Source organism: Corvus kubaryi, unplaced genomic scaffold (assembly GCF_017639235.1).
Source record: "Corvus kubaryi isolate FWS band 111438036 unplaced genomic scaffold, C.kubaryi_AGA036_p1.0 130, whole genome shotgun sequence".
Lineage (NCBI taxonomy): Eukaryota > Metazoa > Chordata > Aves > Passeriformes > Corvidae > Corvus > Corvus kubaryi.
The window spans coordinates 1,645,723-1,662,777 of NW_024580665.1; the positions used below are offsets into that span (position 1 = coordinate 1,645,723).

The 17,055-nt window shown below is 41.2% G+C and overlaps 1 protein-coding gene across 1 annotated transcript; it reads right to left on the reverse strand.

The window, feature by feature from the left end:
- Nucleotides 1–900: 900 nt before the first annotated feature.
- On the reverse strand, nucleotides 901–15,231 carry LAMP2 (lysosomal associated membrane protein 2). The gene is given in 10 exon segments (XM_042028320.1): nucleotides 901–3,541; nucleotides 9,360–9,527; nucleotides 10,314–10,392; nucleotides 10,667–10,786; nucleotides 11,307–11,524; nucleotides 12,299–12,460; nucleotides 13,074–13,287; nucleotides 13,796–13,914; nucleotides 15,006–15,110; nucleotides 15,113–15,231. Coding segments are annotated over 10 exon segments (1,443 nt in total). The 5' UTR covers nucleotides 15,228–15,231; the 3' UTR covers nucleotides 901–3,398.
- Between the last annotated feature and the right edge of the window lie 1,824 nt (nucleotides 15,232–17,055).

Sequence of the window (17,055 nt, forward strand, 5' to 3'; positions counted from 1 at the left end):
ACAGCTATAATGCTGCAGGAAAATGCAGGGAAATGCTCAGTCCTTTTATGGTTAAGGGGTCAATGTTGGTGTGAGTGAAGGCATCAGTTTATCACCCCCAAAGGTGAAACACACCCATCCTAGTCTGAGCAGAGTGTGCTGTCCTGAGCAGCCCGAGCCTCCCTCGGATGTGACAGAGACCAGCTGCATTCTGCTTGTTGGGGCTATGAGAACACAGCAGGACAGGACACCTCGGGATAATGTATTACTTGGAAAGCACACTTACTAAAATTACTGACTGAACAGGGGCATTATGGTATGTTTGTCCTACATCCATAGTCCAGGTACTTTATCTGCTGTCATTTCCTGGTCTATACCAGTCTCTAAGAAGTGATTTTTTGTATACTGGTGTTAAGGGATGCAGGTTTTGCTGCAAGTTAGGGACTGAATTTCCAAGCAGCATGTAACAATATCCTGCAATTCTGAGCACTTGATAAACTTCCCCAGGCCAAAGAGTTCAGGAGCCCAGTGCAGTAAGACTCACTCTTCACCAAGTATCACAACCAACCATCTGGCAGAAACTATTTATTAAGAACTGTTAAATACCTGAAACAGAGGTAGTTTAGGAAGTAATTCTGCTCAGTTGCCATTATTCAGATGGCACTGATAGAACCAGGGCAACATATTCATTCTGCCTGCACAATTTATCTGCAAGTGCATCTTCTGACCAACACAAACTGGCTTCTGCCAAGGAGGATGCTGCTGGGGGAGTGGCTCTTCTTTTGACATCGGAAGTAAGTTAAACCCACAAGCATTTCTCTGTCTGCCAATTGCTTTAGCTCTTTTAAAGCATTTATATTTGTGGGGTCTTGAAAGGAAACCAAACTCGTGTTTCATGCCATCAAATTAACAGCCTTCACATTAGCAACAAGATAAAACTTTATTTAATATCTATTCCCTATCTGTCTGTTGGAAGGATTCTGTTGGAAGAGGAGGTCCTTTAGCAGATACTGGACCCATGCTTTGACCAAATCAACACAAAAATCAACTGATTTGGATGTATATGCGTGAATAGCTTAGAACCAAAAGCTTCTGTTTCCCCACAAACATCCAGATCCAAGCACATTGACAAACACTTTAGAAAAGCTCTCAGAAACGGCATTAATGTCTACTTACAGTGAAACAAAGCTTTATAAACACAATAATTAACTTTATTTTCCATACATATATTTTGTTTTCAGCATATTTGTACAGTTACTTCAAGATCTGGAAAATTGTACACACCACTCTTCATGCTGCAACAACCTTAAAGTGCTGGATCAATTTTTGACTTCTGTTGAAGCTCAAAATAGTACTTTCTATGTATTTACAATATACATATATGTGTATGTGTTTGCATCTAGGAAATGACCACATTTTACTAAGATAGCCTAGCAAAAGTGATATTAAATACTTGTCTGCAATCTCAGCATGAAAACATAGCTGTGATCCACCTGCTGGCAGCAGAGAAGCACCACACTGATAAGGGGGTGTACTCATAAAATGCCACCTGAAATAATTCCATTTAACACTGGCAGGGAAATCAAGTATTGCGAGAGCAAAGGTACAATACAAGAGACCAAGACATCCAAACCTGAAGCACACAGTCCAACTCAGCAGCATTTAACTACATTCCTAAAAAAAAAGACAACTTGGTCCAAGAGCCCATTTGTACTGTGGAATCACTTTTGTCAGAATCACGTAGAGTGTATCTTTGGTCACTGTGAGGACAAGAAGAATTGAATGTACAGGTATTTCTCAAACATCAAAACTAACGCTTTGGAAAACTCCCTTCCCTGAATACACAGCTATTGTGAGTTGCTTAAACATCAGTGTTGACTGTTACCTTTGTGTATGTGAATTACTGAAGGGGCTTTTCCCACAACATGGATACAGGGTCAATGCACAAAGAGATTAAATATTGAAGCAACTTTAGTAAACACTTGCTGTAGAGGACAGAACTTTGTGTGCCCTCAGGAAGCTCTCTGCAGACCTGACAGCTCTTGAGCTGGAAATCAGGGTTTATTGGCTGCAAAAGGCTTTTGCCAAAGATGGACCAAAAAGGTTTCAAGAGCCAGAGGCTTCTTTCACTCCATCAACAGGAACCTGATGGGAATGAAGCAGAACACAACCACAAATTCCTAACTTCGATTTTGGTACAGTTTAGATATGGAATACAGAATTGCAAAGGTATGGCATTAATAATAAAGGCATCTTCAAACAGGGAAGATGCTCTCATTCCTTTGGAAGTCACTTTCTTCAGTATACATATATTAATTTCTGCTTTATGATCAGCATTCTTCATGCTAGAAATTGTGTGCTCTTACACTGAGACAGCAATAATGAGGAAGTTAAAAGCAGATTAATTCTATCAAACCCAAAAGGTTTTACATTTCCACTTGCATTCAGAGATCACAGCTTTTCAGTGATCCCGTTAACCTATGAAAGCTGTCCAAAGGAACTGCAGGAATTGCTGAGCAATCCGTGTTCTCAGTCAGTCTGAGTGCTCTCAAAATACTTTCAAGCCTCACATGGACCAACGCTGTGTAGCTTCTTTTATGTTCAGAATCAAAGCTGAGAGAAACTGCAGCCAGTGAAATTCCAGCCTCCCACCCTCATTTCACAATTGAGCTCAGAACAAAAGGAAAAATGCAGTTCAACGAAATAGCATAGGAGACATTTCCTTCAGCAGACTGTTGCCTTTTCTGAGTAGCCAAAGTTCTCCAGACCTGAGCCTTATCTTGGCAAATTAGACACCATGCTAGTGCAAAGCTACTCAACTTATATTAGCAGTCAGCTTCTCCATGTGATATTAAACAAATCAATTAATCAGATGTTCTTCTCACATTATGTCAGGGTATTAGTGAGATCAGGTACTACTTTACATTCAGAAGCAGGAAATTCAGGCTGATTCACAAGAACAGCCATATGCCAAGTTGCCAGTAAAAGTCTGTTGAGAGCTGGGTATTCATTTTCCCACTGCATGTACAGTCCTTTTGACACAGCATTCACACTTTTAATTATAGTTTTAGCTTTAGCATTAACCAAGACAAGCTGTAGGCATCTAGAAATCTTCTTGTATAAAAAGATTAAATGACAGAAAGCTTTGTAGATGTCTTCTTTACTAAAAATAATCACATTTCCCACAGGGACACACATCAATGGTCCTCAGAACACCTACTTTCTCTAAAGTCATACAGTAGCTTCTGCAACTCATCTTCAGACTCATGGCATGTTATTCTGTCATGAAGTGAATTTAATTTTTTAAAATAAAGAAACCATGAATTAATTTTTCTTTTTTTTTTTTAAAGGAGCAGATCAGGGAGACTGGGAAAGGGAAAAGAACAGGGAAGGTGGGCAAGAGAGATGGAATTAAGAAATTATACAGACTGATAGCCAGTACGACTTTTTCTTCTTCCAATGATGTAAGATATAAAGACAAGAATGATAAGGAATCCAAGTGCCACACCCACTGCGATGGGAATAAGAAAGTTCAGGTCAGAATCAGCAATGCATTCTTCAGCTGCAGAAAGAAGGAAAAAAAAAGCAAGGGAGAATAAATTAGTAAGGGAAATCAAGCATTAGAAACCAAAGCAAGCAAGGAGCAAATTTTTGAGAAATTACATTGTATTAGACACAATAATATATGTAAAGTAAAATCAGTATTGAGTAAAGAATTGATGGAAGGATTGATTTCTTTGAACACATTTACTACACACATCCTTTATATTGGTAATATACTTATGATTTGTACATTTATTTGTACATTTAATTTCAGCTTCCTCTAGCAAGCAGAAGATAGATTAGAGAGATGTGAGGACAAACTGGCAGTCTGAGTGTGCATTAGCTGATCACACCTCAGAGTTAGCAGCAAAGAAACAAAAACCCCATACTGATGTATTACTGCCTCACCCAGGGGTCTTCCCAACCCTCGAGTTGCCACCACTCCTCTGGGCTCTAGACATGAATACATAAGGGACAATCCAAGTAACAAAGCAGAAACTTACTACGAGCTACAAGAGACAGCCAAGATAAACGTGCTGCAGTCACTGCATGGCCTGGAAAACACTGAAAAGACTCTCTTGGGGTGGGTAAATTTATTTTCCATACAAAAGGGGAAAGAGAACTACATAGACCTCACTGAAATCCACATCAGAGGGAAAAATAGAAGAGATAGCTATAATGCTACAGTGGTTTTTAATATACAGGTTGTAAAACACGTGGGGAGCTCCTTGCTGGCGAAAGCACTCATTGGTGATTTGCAACCCATGCTGGGAACTGGTTTCAAAATCGGGGGCAGGGCTTGGCATCACAACCTGTTTGTAAGGAGAGCAGAGCTCCACCTGCCTGTGCCAGGAGAGGTTTCGTAAGGCAGGAGGCCGTGCCTGGGTTCTCCAGCACTGGAAGCGCCTGACTTACATGTGTTTCATAAAGCAGCACTCCTCATAAAACTATTTTGAGTTTTTAATTAGGACAGAGCATGACACACAGAGTTGATGCTTCCTCAAAAGCTGGCTGCTGTTTTTCATCGAATCAGCATTACTTATGGGAAATGTATTGTCTTGCTTTAGCATATCACAGTCCAGCATACACTTGCCATAGCCCCCTTCCTGAAATACTATACAGAGCCTTTGACTAAGGGCAAGAACAACACGTGAAGGCTCAACAGCTGAAAATACTGAACTCAGATTATCTGAAGGCACCTACTGCGAAGTAGAGCAACACCTGGAAGGGAAAAAAACCCCCAAAACACCAAGAGGAAAAGAATTATGCACCTTATACAGCTATTTCAAAATATTCTGAGGAAATATTTAAACATCTTAAAGAGAGACATGCATTTGATGTTTAGTCATCTTTGTTCACTAAATACCAACATAGACAATTTGCTAGATGCTGGGTAATGGGTCACTAAGCACTAACACTAAACATGAATGGATTTGCTAAGGATGAAGGGTGCCCAGCAGGCAGTGACAGAAATTCCCTCTCTTCTTCAAAGGAAGGAGATGGCTGCAGTACACATCACACTATGGCACTGTTACAGGGAATTCCCAGGGTGAAAAAGGGGTTAAGGTTTCATACCAGGAACATTCCATCATTGCTGGCACACATCTATCCAGGTATGGCTACTGTACAGTGGTTAGAAGCTTCAGAGAGATGTCTTCAAGTGCAGAGTTGGTAACTACAGCCCAACACACAGACTCTGCATTCGGGCCAGCAGGAACAGCTTTTTCAACTGACGTGGCTGAATGTGTCTCCATTGAAAATAGTCAGAAATTTTGGCCCAAAACTTTTTTAGCCCCAGTATAAAAGCTGCCTTCCCTTTTAATTTCAATCATTAAATTCAACCAATAGCCCCAAAGTTTGTGTTTTATTAACAATGAATAGAGAACACTGTAGTAAATTTAAAAAAATTAAAAACCAGCCAAACAAAAAACCAAAACAAGGAACAAATGAACAAACAAAATGCCCCTTCCAAAACCCAAATCCCATCATTCACTGGCTAGAAATGCTTCTTTTGAGGACTACAGCATGACATCTTTAACCTAAAATATCAGAAATCTTGATATTTTATAATACAATAGTTAGTAAACTGTGTATAAGGCACTAAACCAACCACAATCTATAATAGGTTATACACATTAATATTCCACATCCACAGGTGTTAAATACATCCACATGTTAAATGCTGTTTCCACAGACCAGAACAAAACCAGCTATGTAACAGAATCTCAGATATAGGCTGATTAGAGTTCACCTTACTCATTGAGTTTATTTTCTTCAAAAAAAGACAATACAAGACACCTGTTTTCAAATCAGTTAAAAAATGTGAACAAGTTTCCTTAAGAAATAGAACAATCTTTATTTTTTAGAGCACAGGTTGAACAGATTGACAGTTCCCTATGGAGCAATACATACAGGAAAACTAGTGGTTTTATAACAACAGAAGTCAGGTGAAACTGATGTTTTTTGAACCAGTTACCTGCACATCAGTGTAGGAGTACTTAAAACTCAGAGCCAATATACTTACAGGTTTCTGCAATGGTATTTCTAGTGTTGATTTTAGAAAGCAGTTTGCATGAGTCTTCTATATTGTCACTTGGAAACTGTGCACCGTTCAAAAATTTGCAAGGTCAGAAGAATAGTGTGATGATTACTCTTTAACAGAAATGCATGTTTAACTGGTGCCACTGAACATCACTCACAAAAAAAAAAAAAGCTAAAAAAAAATCTGTATGAACTTCTGCATTTGAGGATATATTAATATGAACGATCCATTTTTAAAATTAAAATGGTAAGTCTTGAAGCTTGTTTCATGATTAAACTTATAGCAGTTCCCCACTTTCATTAAAATGCATTTCAGTAACTGATGCAAAATTCAAGCTGTAGACTACAAGCTATAGTAAGCATTATCCACCCATACGTGCTTCCTTCACTAGTGTCAAGAGTAAACTGTCTTTAAAAAAAAAAAAACCAAACCCAAACCATTATTGAAAGAAGTGTATTTTATGATTTGTATACAAACATGCCACAGACATCTCTATAACCCTAGAGAACACTAATAAAACACTAGAGCAGCTTTGATGCAGGCTAAACTCATTCTAAAGGGGGAAACAATGTTATGTTCATTAAATAACCAGTTTAGGCAGCTCATGTTATGACATATGCAAAAAAGCCACACTTATCTAAAAGACTTCTTTTTTTCCATGCAGTAAGAATATGTATTACAGCACAAGGAGCCCAGAGAAAAGTTGTGCATCAAGGGTTAGTCTCTACAGAGCTGCAGTTTAAGAACAGTCCAGTTGCACTGCACTTTTTTAACCTAGTTATTCTTTCCATACAGCAAGGAAAAACAGGTGTTGTGGGTCTATCTCAGACTTGTTCGGCTTTTGCATTCTTAACATTAATAAATGCTACACTGCAAACAATCCAACACAAAGTACATTAAACATTCAGAGTGCCAATGGCGGGCAATTATAATGTGAATTTTGACTGGCAGAGAACTATTCAAGATGAAGATTTAAAAACAGCTCAAGCTGCAACAACAGATACTGGCTCATTAAAAGAAAGCATCTTTAAACAATGGTCATTCAAAGCAACAAGACAGACCAGTTCTGTGCAGAGTATGGTATGAAGTTAAGTGCACTTTAAAGTTCTGGAATATTTAGAAAGGTTATTCCCTTTAAATAGATGCCAGCAAAAAAAGCTTGCATTAATTTAGCAGAAGTCTGCCTTAGGTATTTTAGATGATTGCCAAGGTATAATAAAGAATAAAGAATTCAGTGCCTAACAGGTTTTTTTTGAAACCATCTGGAAATGGCACTGAAGTCTTCCCATATATTCACCATTTGGCAAGTTACTTTTGTTTGTACAGTCATGGTATAGGAATGATTCCTGAAATTACACCAAGGCAGGAGTAAATTACTCAAATCCTAACAAAGGCAAGTAAGTTACTGCTGCCACTTCAAGAGATCACAATCACCAGCCTGAAGTTCAATCCTATGGAAAACGAAGCTGCTATTGGGCATTAGACAATCCTTGTTAAATACTATACAAGTCAACAGAGTGACTAATGCTCCAGTTTAACCCACAATTACAACAACAACTAAGAAACGCAGAGGAGAGAAGCAAGTACAAATTCTGTGTTGTTCTGGGAGATGCCCAATGCACATCAGTTCAGAATGTGTTTCTGTTTCAGGCTACTATTTGTAAAAGGCAGAAATATCCCAAACGCTTTAGGATTTTTTGCAAGATAAAATCCTTAGTCTAGCAATTCATCCAGTATTTGACATCTTCGAAACAGCTATGAAACCCACATCGTCTTCTTAGGGCAGGAAAACAAAAGTGTAGTTCTGCTTCATCTGAGATAAACATTCTCCCTTTGTTTCTCAACTCCAATTAGCTGTGGCTAGTAATTACTCCTAAGTTTTGGGTCTTTTTTGGACTTCAGAACTTGCACTTGCTTTTTTTAGAGTGAAATCAGAACAGGAATCACACTTAGATTTACAAAGTTTGATATCCAGCATAGCTTTTTCTTCTGCCAATTATGTAAGCAACCACTATAATGGCAATCAAGACAGCAAGTGCAGCACCAACTACAATTGGGATTAGAATGCTGTCATCATCCAGCGAACACTCCTGGGCTGTAGATGAGAAAAAGGTTGCAATAAGGAATAAATAAAGACAGAATACTTGCCAAGCGTGGTATAAAAATCTGTTTTCCTTAATATGAAGGTGTTAAAAAAAAAATCAAGTATTATTCAAACTAAGAGAGAAAGAACTGCAGAGGTCTCATCGATACATTTAGCATATTTAAGCACTTTAATCATGTGGTGTGTTTGATAACCTATAGCAAGCTAAGGGTGTTCGAGTTTGCCTTTGCACAAGATCTGCACTAGGCAAGGGAACAGCCATTCTTCTACATTCAAGAACCAGGCTTATCTGTTTCATACTAAAAGGCAAGTCTGGTTGGTGCCTTCACTCATTAAGGAAAAAACTGACCTAGATTTGGTGTCAAGAATCTAAGCAGAATGAAGACATGTTACACAGGTAAAATAACTATAATTAAAAGAAAGCTAGCTGCAACTTTAACTACAGAGTGAAATGGGTCCCTAAATCTTTTGAGCCTGTTTACCCTACACACATCTGGAGATTTATCTTACTTCTGTCTAAAAGCAGAACTCTTCAATCTATGCATCTACACATCAGTCTAGTCCACTAAGACTGTGCTGCAAGTATTATCATTAAGCACAACGACCAGTTTGCACTAAATATTAAGAGGTAATTTAAAACATTTCAGTTTTCTCCAGACAAGATCAAGATAATGCAGCAAACAAACATTTTAGAATCTCTTTTTAGTTCTGGATATTCAAGACTGCCTCTGAAGGAAGCTCTGACAGCTCATTCTTTCTCAACACTCCTATTCCTCAGGCTGACAGGTAAAAAGAAACAAAACACCTAACAGTATTCCCAAAGTTCACTTCTGCAAAAGTTCTGTCCAATTTTCTTACATATCTGAGCTACAAAAAGCTGTATGTCAAGATGTTGTCAGGTAACTTCTAACCTATTCTGCATGGCAATACTTAAGTCCCCCTTCAGCGTCTCTAGTTCATTCAAGTTTTGTGAAGGAGAGCCACACACTTAGTAGACATTTTTTAAGTGAGAACAAATCTTTGCTTGAACTTGAATGTCAGTCTCAGAGCTTCTCTTCATTCCATGTATATATAAACATATTTTTAAAAATTGGAACAAGAGCTTCTGAGATAAAGTGCTTGTACCTAATGCTGGTGCTTTTTAGCAAGTAAGAATTTTGTAAGCATTAAAAACAAAAACATAACTCTTACCTGTAGCAAACTTATTTGCCTCCACAAGGAATGGCTGAATCCATAGATTAAAAGTATGTACTTGAACATCTTCATTAATCTGAAGAGTTTGCTCTTTTCGGCACATGTAAGAGCTACCAAGGAAAGCATCCCACTTGCTGAAATTGCTGTTATCTGCACTTGAAATGACTAAACAAAGAGGGGGAAAGAAGAAAGGGAATTTGCATGTTCACTTAAAATGCAAGACAGTTCCTAATACAGTAAGACTGAGAAGCTGAATCTAGAGGGGCCAACACTTCAACACTGACTAGTCTGAAAAACAAAGGAGTACAAAGTGGGATTGATCTGCTTAACCAGAAATCAGAGACTGAAGTTATTAGAGTACTTTGCAATAACCTCTCTTGCATACGTACATGACATCAGGCTTTCCTTGTACCTCCACTCATCTCAGTGTTGCAGAGCTGCAAGTGTTTTAGCTTTAGTGCTCTTTAATTGCTGTAGCTATGACAAGCAATTAAAAAAAAGAAAACATATGTTTGTTGGGAAAAAAGTATGCTTTAGTTTCTGATGGACTGGTCTCTTTTCCCAGTAAGAGTTAAGTACAAGTGTTTGATTGAAGATGCTGCTGTATCTTCCAACCAAGACAACAGCTAGTTTAGGAAAAAAGCTTCAAAGTTGGTACAATCGTATTTCACGCCTCAAAAAATTACATTACTGAAAATAGTTATAAAGAAGCCCTCTTAATTTACAGAGACTCCATCAGCAGAAGTTTCAGGAATTGTGGAGTAGTCCCACACTGCTGTTTAAAGTAACTCTTACAGCCATTTCTGCTCATTATTTTTGTTCATACCAACTTCTAGACATACAGTAGGAGCTACCAGTAAGCATGAACAACACTGAAAAAAAAGTCAGATGTATTTGACGCAGACATTGAGTAAAATATTACACTTGTTTAAGGCAGATACTGTTTCTTACCAGAACCATTCAGACGGCTAAGCAGCGTAACATTCACCTCTCTCAGATAAAACTTTTGTACACTTGCACTTGTATTTTTCTGTTCAAGAAACAAGAACCGAGTGTCAGTGCGCAATTCTGCATTTGTAACTTTAAGGACACATGCTTTACAAAAGCCAACACATTTACCAGTCTTACATTTTCTACAACTTTAACCCAGTTCTCCATTAGTCTTGAGGCACTCAGCTGGCCAGTTCCACCTCCCATATGGGAACAACCTACCACCAGCAAGCAACAGGAGGATTTTACTATGAGTGATCACCATGCAATGCTGTTAAATAAAGACTTAGTTTAAAATAAAAGAAGTTACTTACAACAGCAAATGTGAAACCAATCAGTGTGCTATTTCCATCATTCAGTTTCAGAGTAGCTGTTGTGTTACCACAGGCACCATCTGCGACAGTTGTCTTTGGATTGATGTTGATCAGGAGAGGCTGAAATACAGACAAAGCACATCAAAGACATTCCGCTGCCTTTGGAATACATTGTCTCAGTCAGGAACAGTCTTGGGTTACAGAGCTTGTCATAAACATGACAGCAGGAAGAGCTGAGCTTGGCTGCTATGGAACCAAGGCTGTTTGAGTTATATTTACATACTGGCAATATTGAAGCAAACAAATTGCTTGAGAAGTCTTACTCTTCCCTAACACAACAGGCTACCCTCTGAGGGGAAAGACAGTATCTGCAGGGAACAACAGCCGTAACAGCTAAGAAAGTTCCAGACTTTTAATCATGTTAGAAGTATTCCCCATAACAAATTCTGTTGAATCCACGTAAGATTTTTTTGAAGACAGGTATTATGCGACAAAACTATTCTGATGTCAGAGAGGTGCTACATACGGTACTTAGAAGCAGTTCTGGACAGCTAGCAGTGTACAAAGCAAATACCCTGCATTCAGATTTCACACCAAATAACTACAGCAACTTTTGCTCTTCAAAAGAAAAAAGAAGCACCTTGTCTTGGGAAACATTCAGTTGCAGCCCCACAGTAGCCAGGAAACAAGTTTTATTTCCACTTTTAAGAGAATAGTTTCCTGTGTCTGGATTCTCCACGGGTTTGGGAGCAGTTGTTGGAGCAGGAGCCAAAGTAGTGGTAAATGCAGTAGTTACGTTGGCAATAGTAGGTGGAACAGTAGGTGCAGAAGTAGGTGTATCAGCAGGACATCTAGACTCTGAAAAGACAATTTAATCACCGTTTCATTGCTGAAAGTTTATTGAAGTCTTATTAATCAGAGGTCAGTTCAATACAGATACCAATTCCTTTGCTGAAATATAGGCTCACTAGGAGTCTGCTAATCACCAAGACAGAAGTACCAAACTTGGCACTGTGGCACAGTATTCCAAACAAAGTACAGCTTCCATTATTCTCAGAAATTGTGTAATGCTCACATTTAAATCCACACTCAGTACAACTTGCCTCTGACACACGGAGGCAAAACACACAAAGATAATTAAGTTGTTACAGAAGTGTGACATGTATTTGCTGTAGACCAAGCAAGTGACCCTATTATGCTGTATGCAGCAGGATGATGCACTCATCTCTTTTCTGAGCTATGAGATGAGACAACAGGCTATGGACTATTCAAATGCCAACAGCAGAGGCCACCACTGGAAGTGGAAGGCAGTCAGCTAAAACCTGTCAAACTCAAATGATCTACTCAGCAACAGTAGTTCTGAAGTGCTTATTCTTAATACCCCAATTACTGGAATACACACTTGAGTAGACTCCCACCTTGGCACACAAACAATCAACATTACAGCACACTACTAAATCTGTTCTCCCAATCTTTTTTTTCCAGGAACAAGGGAAGAAGTACTAGAGGATATTTACGTGAATATTATTAAACACAACACATCTTAGAATTGGTGGATTTTTTATTATGGGACTTTGCTCCCTGCACCAAGGTGCAATACAAAAAAGCTCTTTCACAAACAGAAATGCTCACCTTTTTTACTGACTGTGCCATTCTGAACAAAAGCCTGCATAGTAACATTCCAGAAAATCTGCGTTATATTTTCTGCTTCAATAAAGTAGGAATTATGACACACAAAGACAGTGTTCAGTTGAACTGGATGCAAAGGATCCTTCACAAGAACAGTAACTGGTCCTACAAATAAGCACACGTTTTAATGCCTTATGAAGCACAAGAACTTAGAGGTAGTGTTATGTTTTATATAATTCCCTAAGACAAAGACATAATTAACAATCCTAAGCTCTCTTGAATGTTTTCCCTATGTGTCCTAACCGAAAGTGCTAGGTAATGCAGGATTAACCAAACTTGCAGAACTAGACAAGCTATTAGAAAGGTGAACCCTTTTACTTAAGTTTTTAAGGAGAAAAAAATTCTATTATTAGTAGGCATTAGTACACAGACAGCCTAACACTGTATTGCTTGGCAAGGTAGTGCGCCAAGCAGCGCACACTAAAATTAATCTTCCATGTGCCTGCTGTCTACCAGCACTGATCAAAGCTGTTTATCCTTCCCGTCCTCTTCCACTTACAAGAATTACACATCCAGTGAAGCCATTTGGCCTGCACTGTTACCCAGCCAGCAGGTACAAGGAACAGCAGTTGGCAGCACGTGGTACAGAACTCTCTACATTCATTACTAACTCCTATATTCCTCCTAACTTCGAAAAAACCAAGCGGGGTCAGGTACATGAGGTCTGACACTTCTGGCTGAGACTGCTTTGCAAGTCAGATTCTGCACTGAATGTTACCTTTTCTTTTAGCATCAGGAAATACAGCTGTGTCATTGGTGTTGTAGGTCAGTGTGATGAAGTCTCCCTGGTAAGTTTCATTGTTTTTTGTGATGTTAATGCTCCAAGAATGACCTTCTCCAAACTGCACTGCCACAAGTGCAGCTTGTGTGTCATTGCCACAGACGCTTCCATTGTGTGTCACACTTGATGACAAATTCAGGGTTGTGGTTTTCTAGAAGAAAAGGGTAATTTTAAATGCATTCACATGCAGTTCTTCCCCATAACATTATAGACTTGCTGGAGTCAGCTGAAACCTTGCACAAGATAAGTTGAGATTATTTTAGGTTATTCTAGAAAATTATGATAAAGGCTCCCTGGCACATGCCTGAGAAAGGAGCCATATCAGATTCAAGTACAAAAGTACAGCTCTAACTTGGCTGTAAATCTTGATCATGTTGAGCTGCAATTAAATTTACTGCTTGGGCTAAGAACATATCTACACTGATACTGGTTAGACTTGGTGAGTTTTGTGTATGGCATTTAAGTAAGAGCAACAGGGTACTTTCAGTCATTTGTATGACTGGGAACTTATTCTTTATTTTATAAGGACTATATATGAATATTCTTCTCAACTGATTTAGTAAAAAAAAGTAAGAAATCAAACACCCTAGGTAAAAGAGCTTAAACTTTTATCCAAGTCAAAATCCAGTTGTCAGCAAGAGTTACCCCCAAATACGTACATAATCACCATTGTTTGATTCATATGTTATCAAGAACCTCATCATCCAATCTGCATACAGGCAAGTAGCATTAGAGGCATCCTTTATATCTACTTCCACTGCATAGGACTGGAAAAAACCTGTAAGATATGATTATTAGCTATTAAGATATTGTTTTTCCTTCATTTTCTAGAACAACTTAAGAGGACAGCTCATCACAAAGCAGTAAATTATGTCAGGACCATATTCAATTTACCAGACACTGAAAGAATAGCTAGATTTCTAAAAAGTATCAAAAATAGGAAGCATGCCATGAAATTATCAGAGCTGGCAAAGATTGAGGGAATGTTTTATAGTCTGTTTACCTGACATAGACTAATAACCTCAAAGCGTTGACTGCCCAACACTGGACACTTTTAAGAATTGGCTGGAAAGGGTGCTGGGCCATCTTGTCTAGACTGTGCTTTTGCCAAGAAAGGCTGGACCAGCTGATCTTTAAGGTCCCTTCCAACCTGGAATTCTGACTCTCTGAAATAAGCATCAGCTTTCTGGTGACACACTGTGTAAACCAAAGGGCATGAACAGAGCACTTGAACAATGTGCTGCTTGTAGACCATGGGTCCATGATTTTATGTGTTGTATCAGTGATTACGACTTAAGCTGACCCCTAAGAGATGGGATCGGCGTGCCTTCATTGTTTCCACGATTCCAAGCTCGAAAGACACTGGTGTTAAATTCCCTTTGCGTATTAAGAAAACTTTTCCCAGCTGTTGTACTCTTAAGGCGGTGAATCCCGGCACAGCCGTTGCCGTGCCCGCGGCCCCACGCCGAGGAGCGCTGACAGAACGGCCTGGCCGGGCCGCGCGGGTGGGCCCGCGGTCTCGACTGCCGGGCCACGGCCCTCGGCTGAAGCACCCTGAGGTTCCCGGCCTCCCCGGCACGGCGCTGCTCCGTCCCCCGGGCCCGCGCGTCGCGGGCCCGCGGCCCCGCCGCTGTCCCCTCCCCTCCCGTGGGTGGCAGCGCGGGGTGGCGGCAGCAGCGGCGCCTCCGCCCCGGGGCCGTCCCCTGAAGACGCCGCGGGGCCGAGGCCGCCCCGGGACCCCCCCGGGACCCGCGGTGCCCGCGCGCCGCGTCACGTGCGGGACGGGGCGAGGTGGGGAGAGCGGCACGAGCCCGCGGGGACATCCGACACCCACTCCCATCCCCCGGGCCCCGGCGCTGCCCCGCTCACCGGAGACGCCGAGCAGCAGCAGCGGCAGGAGGAAGCGGCGGCACGAGGAAGCGGCGGAGCGGCTTGGGCCCATGGCGGTGGTGCTGCTGCCGCTGCCGGCGGTGGGGACACCGGAGGACGGCGAGCGGGCGCGACAAAAACCTCGCCAGCGGTCATGTGAGGGGCAGGGCGGGGCCGCCCGCGCGCCGCCAATCGCCGCTCAGCGCCGCCGCTCGATTCCATGGATCGCGGACGGGCCGCTCGTCGCGCGCCGCCTCGGGCGGGCGGGTTTGGTCTGCTCTCGTCCCAGTCCGCGTCCGGCGGCAGCACCGGCCGCGGCGATAGCTGCGGCCGCCGAACCGGGGCTGTGCCGCGGTGGCCTCTGCAGGTGCAGCCTAGCGGCGGCTTGTTCTGGCCCTCGGCAGTGTTAGCGGTTTGCACCGGGGCTGCTCTAGTCTGGGAAGGTATAGCTTAGAAGAGATGCACATCCAGAGAAGTTTAATATAGAGACTTTCACTGAGAAAAAAAATAAAGAATAAAGATATTGCCCGTGTTTGCAATAAATACAAAGGGGGAGCAATGGGTTAGTTTGCTCTCAGTGCACCTCCCCTGATATGGCTGTCGGTGCTGTCCGTCCATCCTCCCACCAGGGACGGTCCCGGGTTCTCCGGGGACTGGGCAGAAACCCCTCCAGGCACGGCCTCTGCGGCGGGGAGGAGATTGACACCAGCACCCGGAGCTGTAATGCGCTTTTTGCTGGTGCTGAAAGGCAGAAAGTGGGGCAGAAAACGGTGGGAGAACACAGGAGCTTGGTGCAAATGAGGGAGAAAAGAGCCTGCGGTGTGAAGCAGGGAGAAGACGGGTGGACAAAAAACTTGGTGGATTTGGGTCTGAAAGGAGGTATAAAATGTGATGGATGTTGGATTGCACCCTGGACACTGTTGGTTAGGGGGGAGAAATCCCAGAAACCCCACACCCAAACAAAACAAGTCAGAAAGGGTGGCTTGGCAGAGAAAGGGGAAATGCGGAAGAAGACATTGAGGCTGGAAGACAGCAAGGAAAATGGCCTGAAGAAACAGGAACTATGCACTCTGCAAGGAAGGGCCTTCTGGAATGACATATTCCAGTTTCTGATGCTGTGGGAGAACTGAGGATTTTGAATGATCAGGCTCTAAGAGACATCCCCATGCATGGAGGAAGAAAATGAAGTCTGAAGAAGACAGTAAAACACATTGACCTGATATTTTGGATAGATGGTGTTGATAGAAAAGTAGTAATGCAGTCTTGAGGAAGTGGAAATAATGCAATTTGTTATCAAAGGGCAGTTAATTTCTCTCAGTTGTGTGCTTGCAATCCTGTACTTTCCCATCGAAAGTTTGGTTTTGTGACCAAAACCAAAACAACCATGTCAGGGCCACCACGGAAACCGGGGCATCAAACAAATGAGAGTCCCACACATGAGGGCTTTTGTGGTCAGATGAGTTCACGGCTTCTTTGCATTTCTTTTTGTGCTTAATAACCACACCTAGAAGCCACTCACCATGCATGTTACATACCAGCACAGCCATTTATCTAAACCTGGTTGCATGTGACTCTCAAAATTAATGTAATTTCAAAACACTTAAATTTATATTTATCCTTTGGGCTTAATTATTAAAAAAAAATATTTAAAGAAATAAACTTGATATTTAATAACTGACTTGCTGTAGGCTGTGGGAAATGTCAGTAAAAGCTGCACTGACGAAACCACGAATTCTGAAAGCAATGAGTCTTTCTCAGCTCCACCACAAAGAATGGGGCTAGGGAGAGTCCTTCTCTGGGGCTTTTGTATTTCCTTAGGCTTCACTGCTTTAGTGCAAAGTCCTGTTCTTAAAAAGCGATCTTACAAGGAGTTAGGAGCAATTATATTAGAAGGATTTGACTATTAGGAAGCAGACATTGAATTAAGCTTTAATTAATTGGAAGAGGAGAAAATGATTGGTCTTTTCAGGTAGTTCATGCAGTGGAATGGCACCTTTTGTATCTGCTGGAATATTTACTTCCGGACTTATGGACAAACATTGGTATGTTC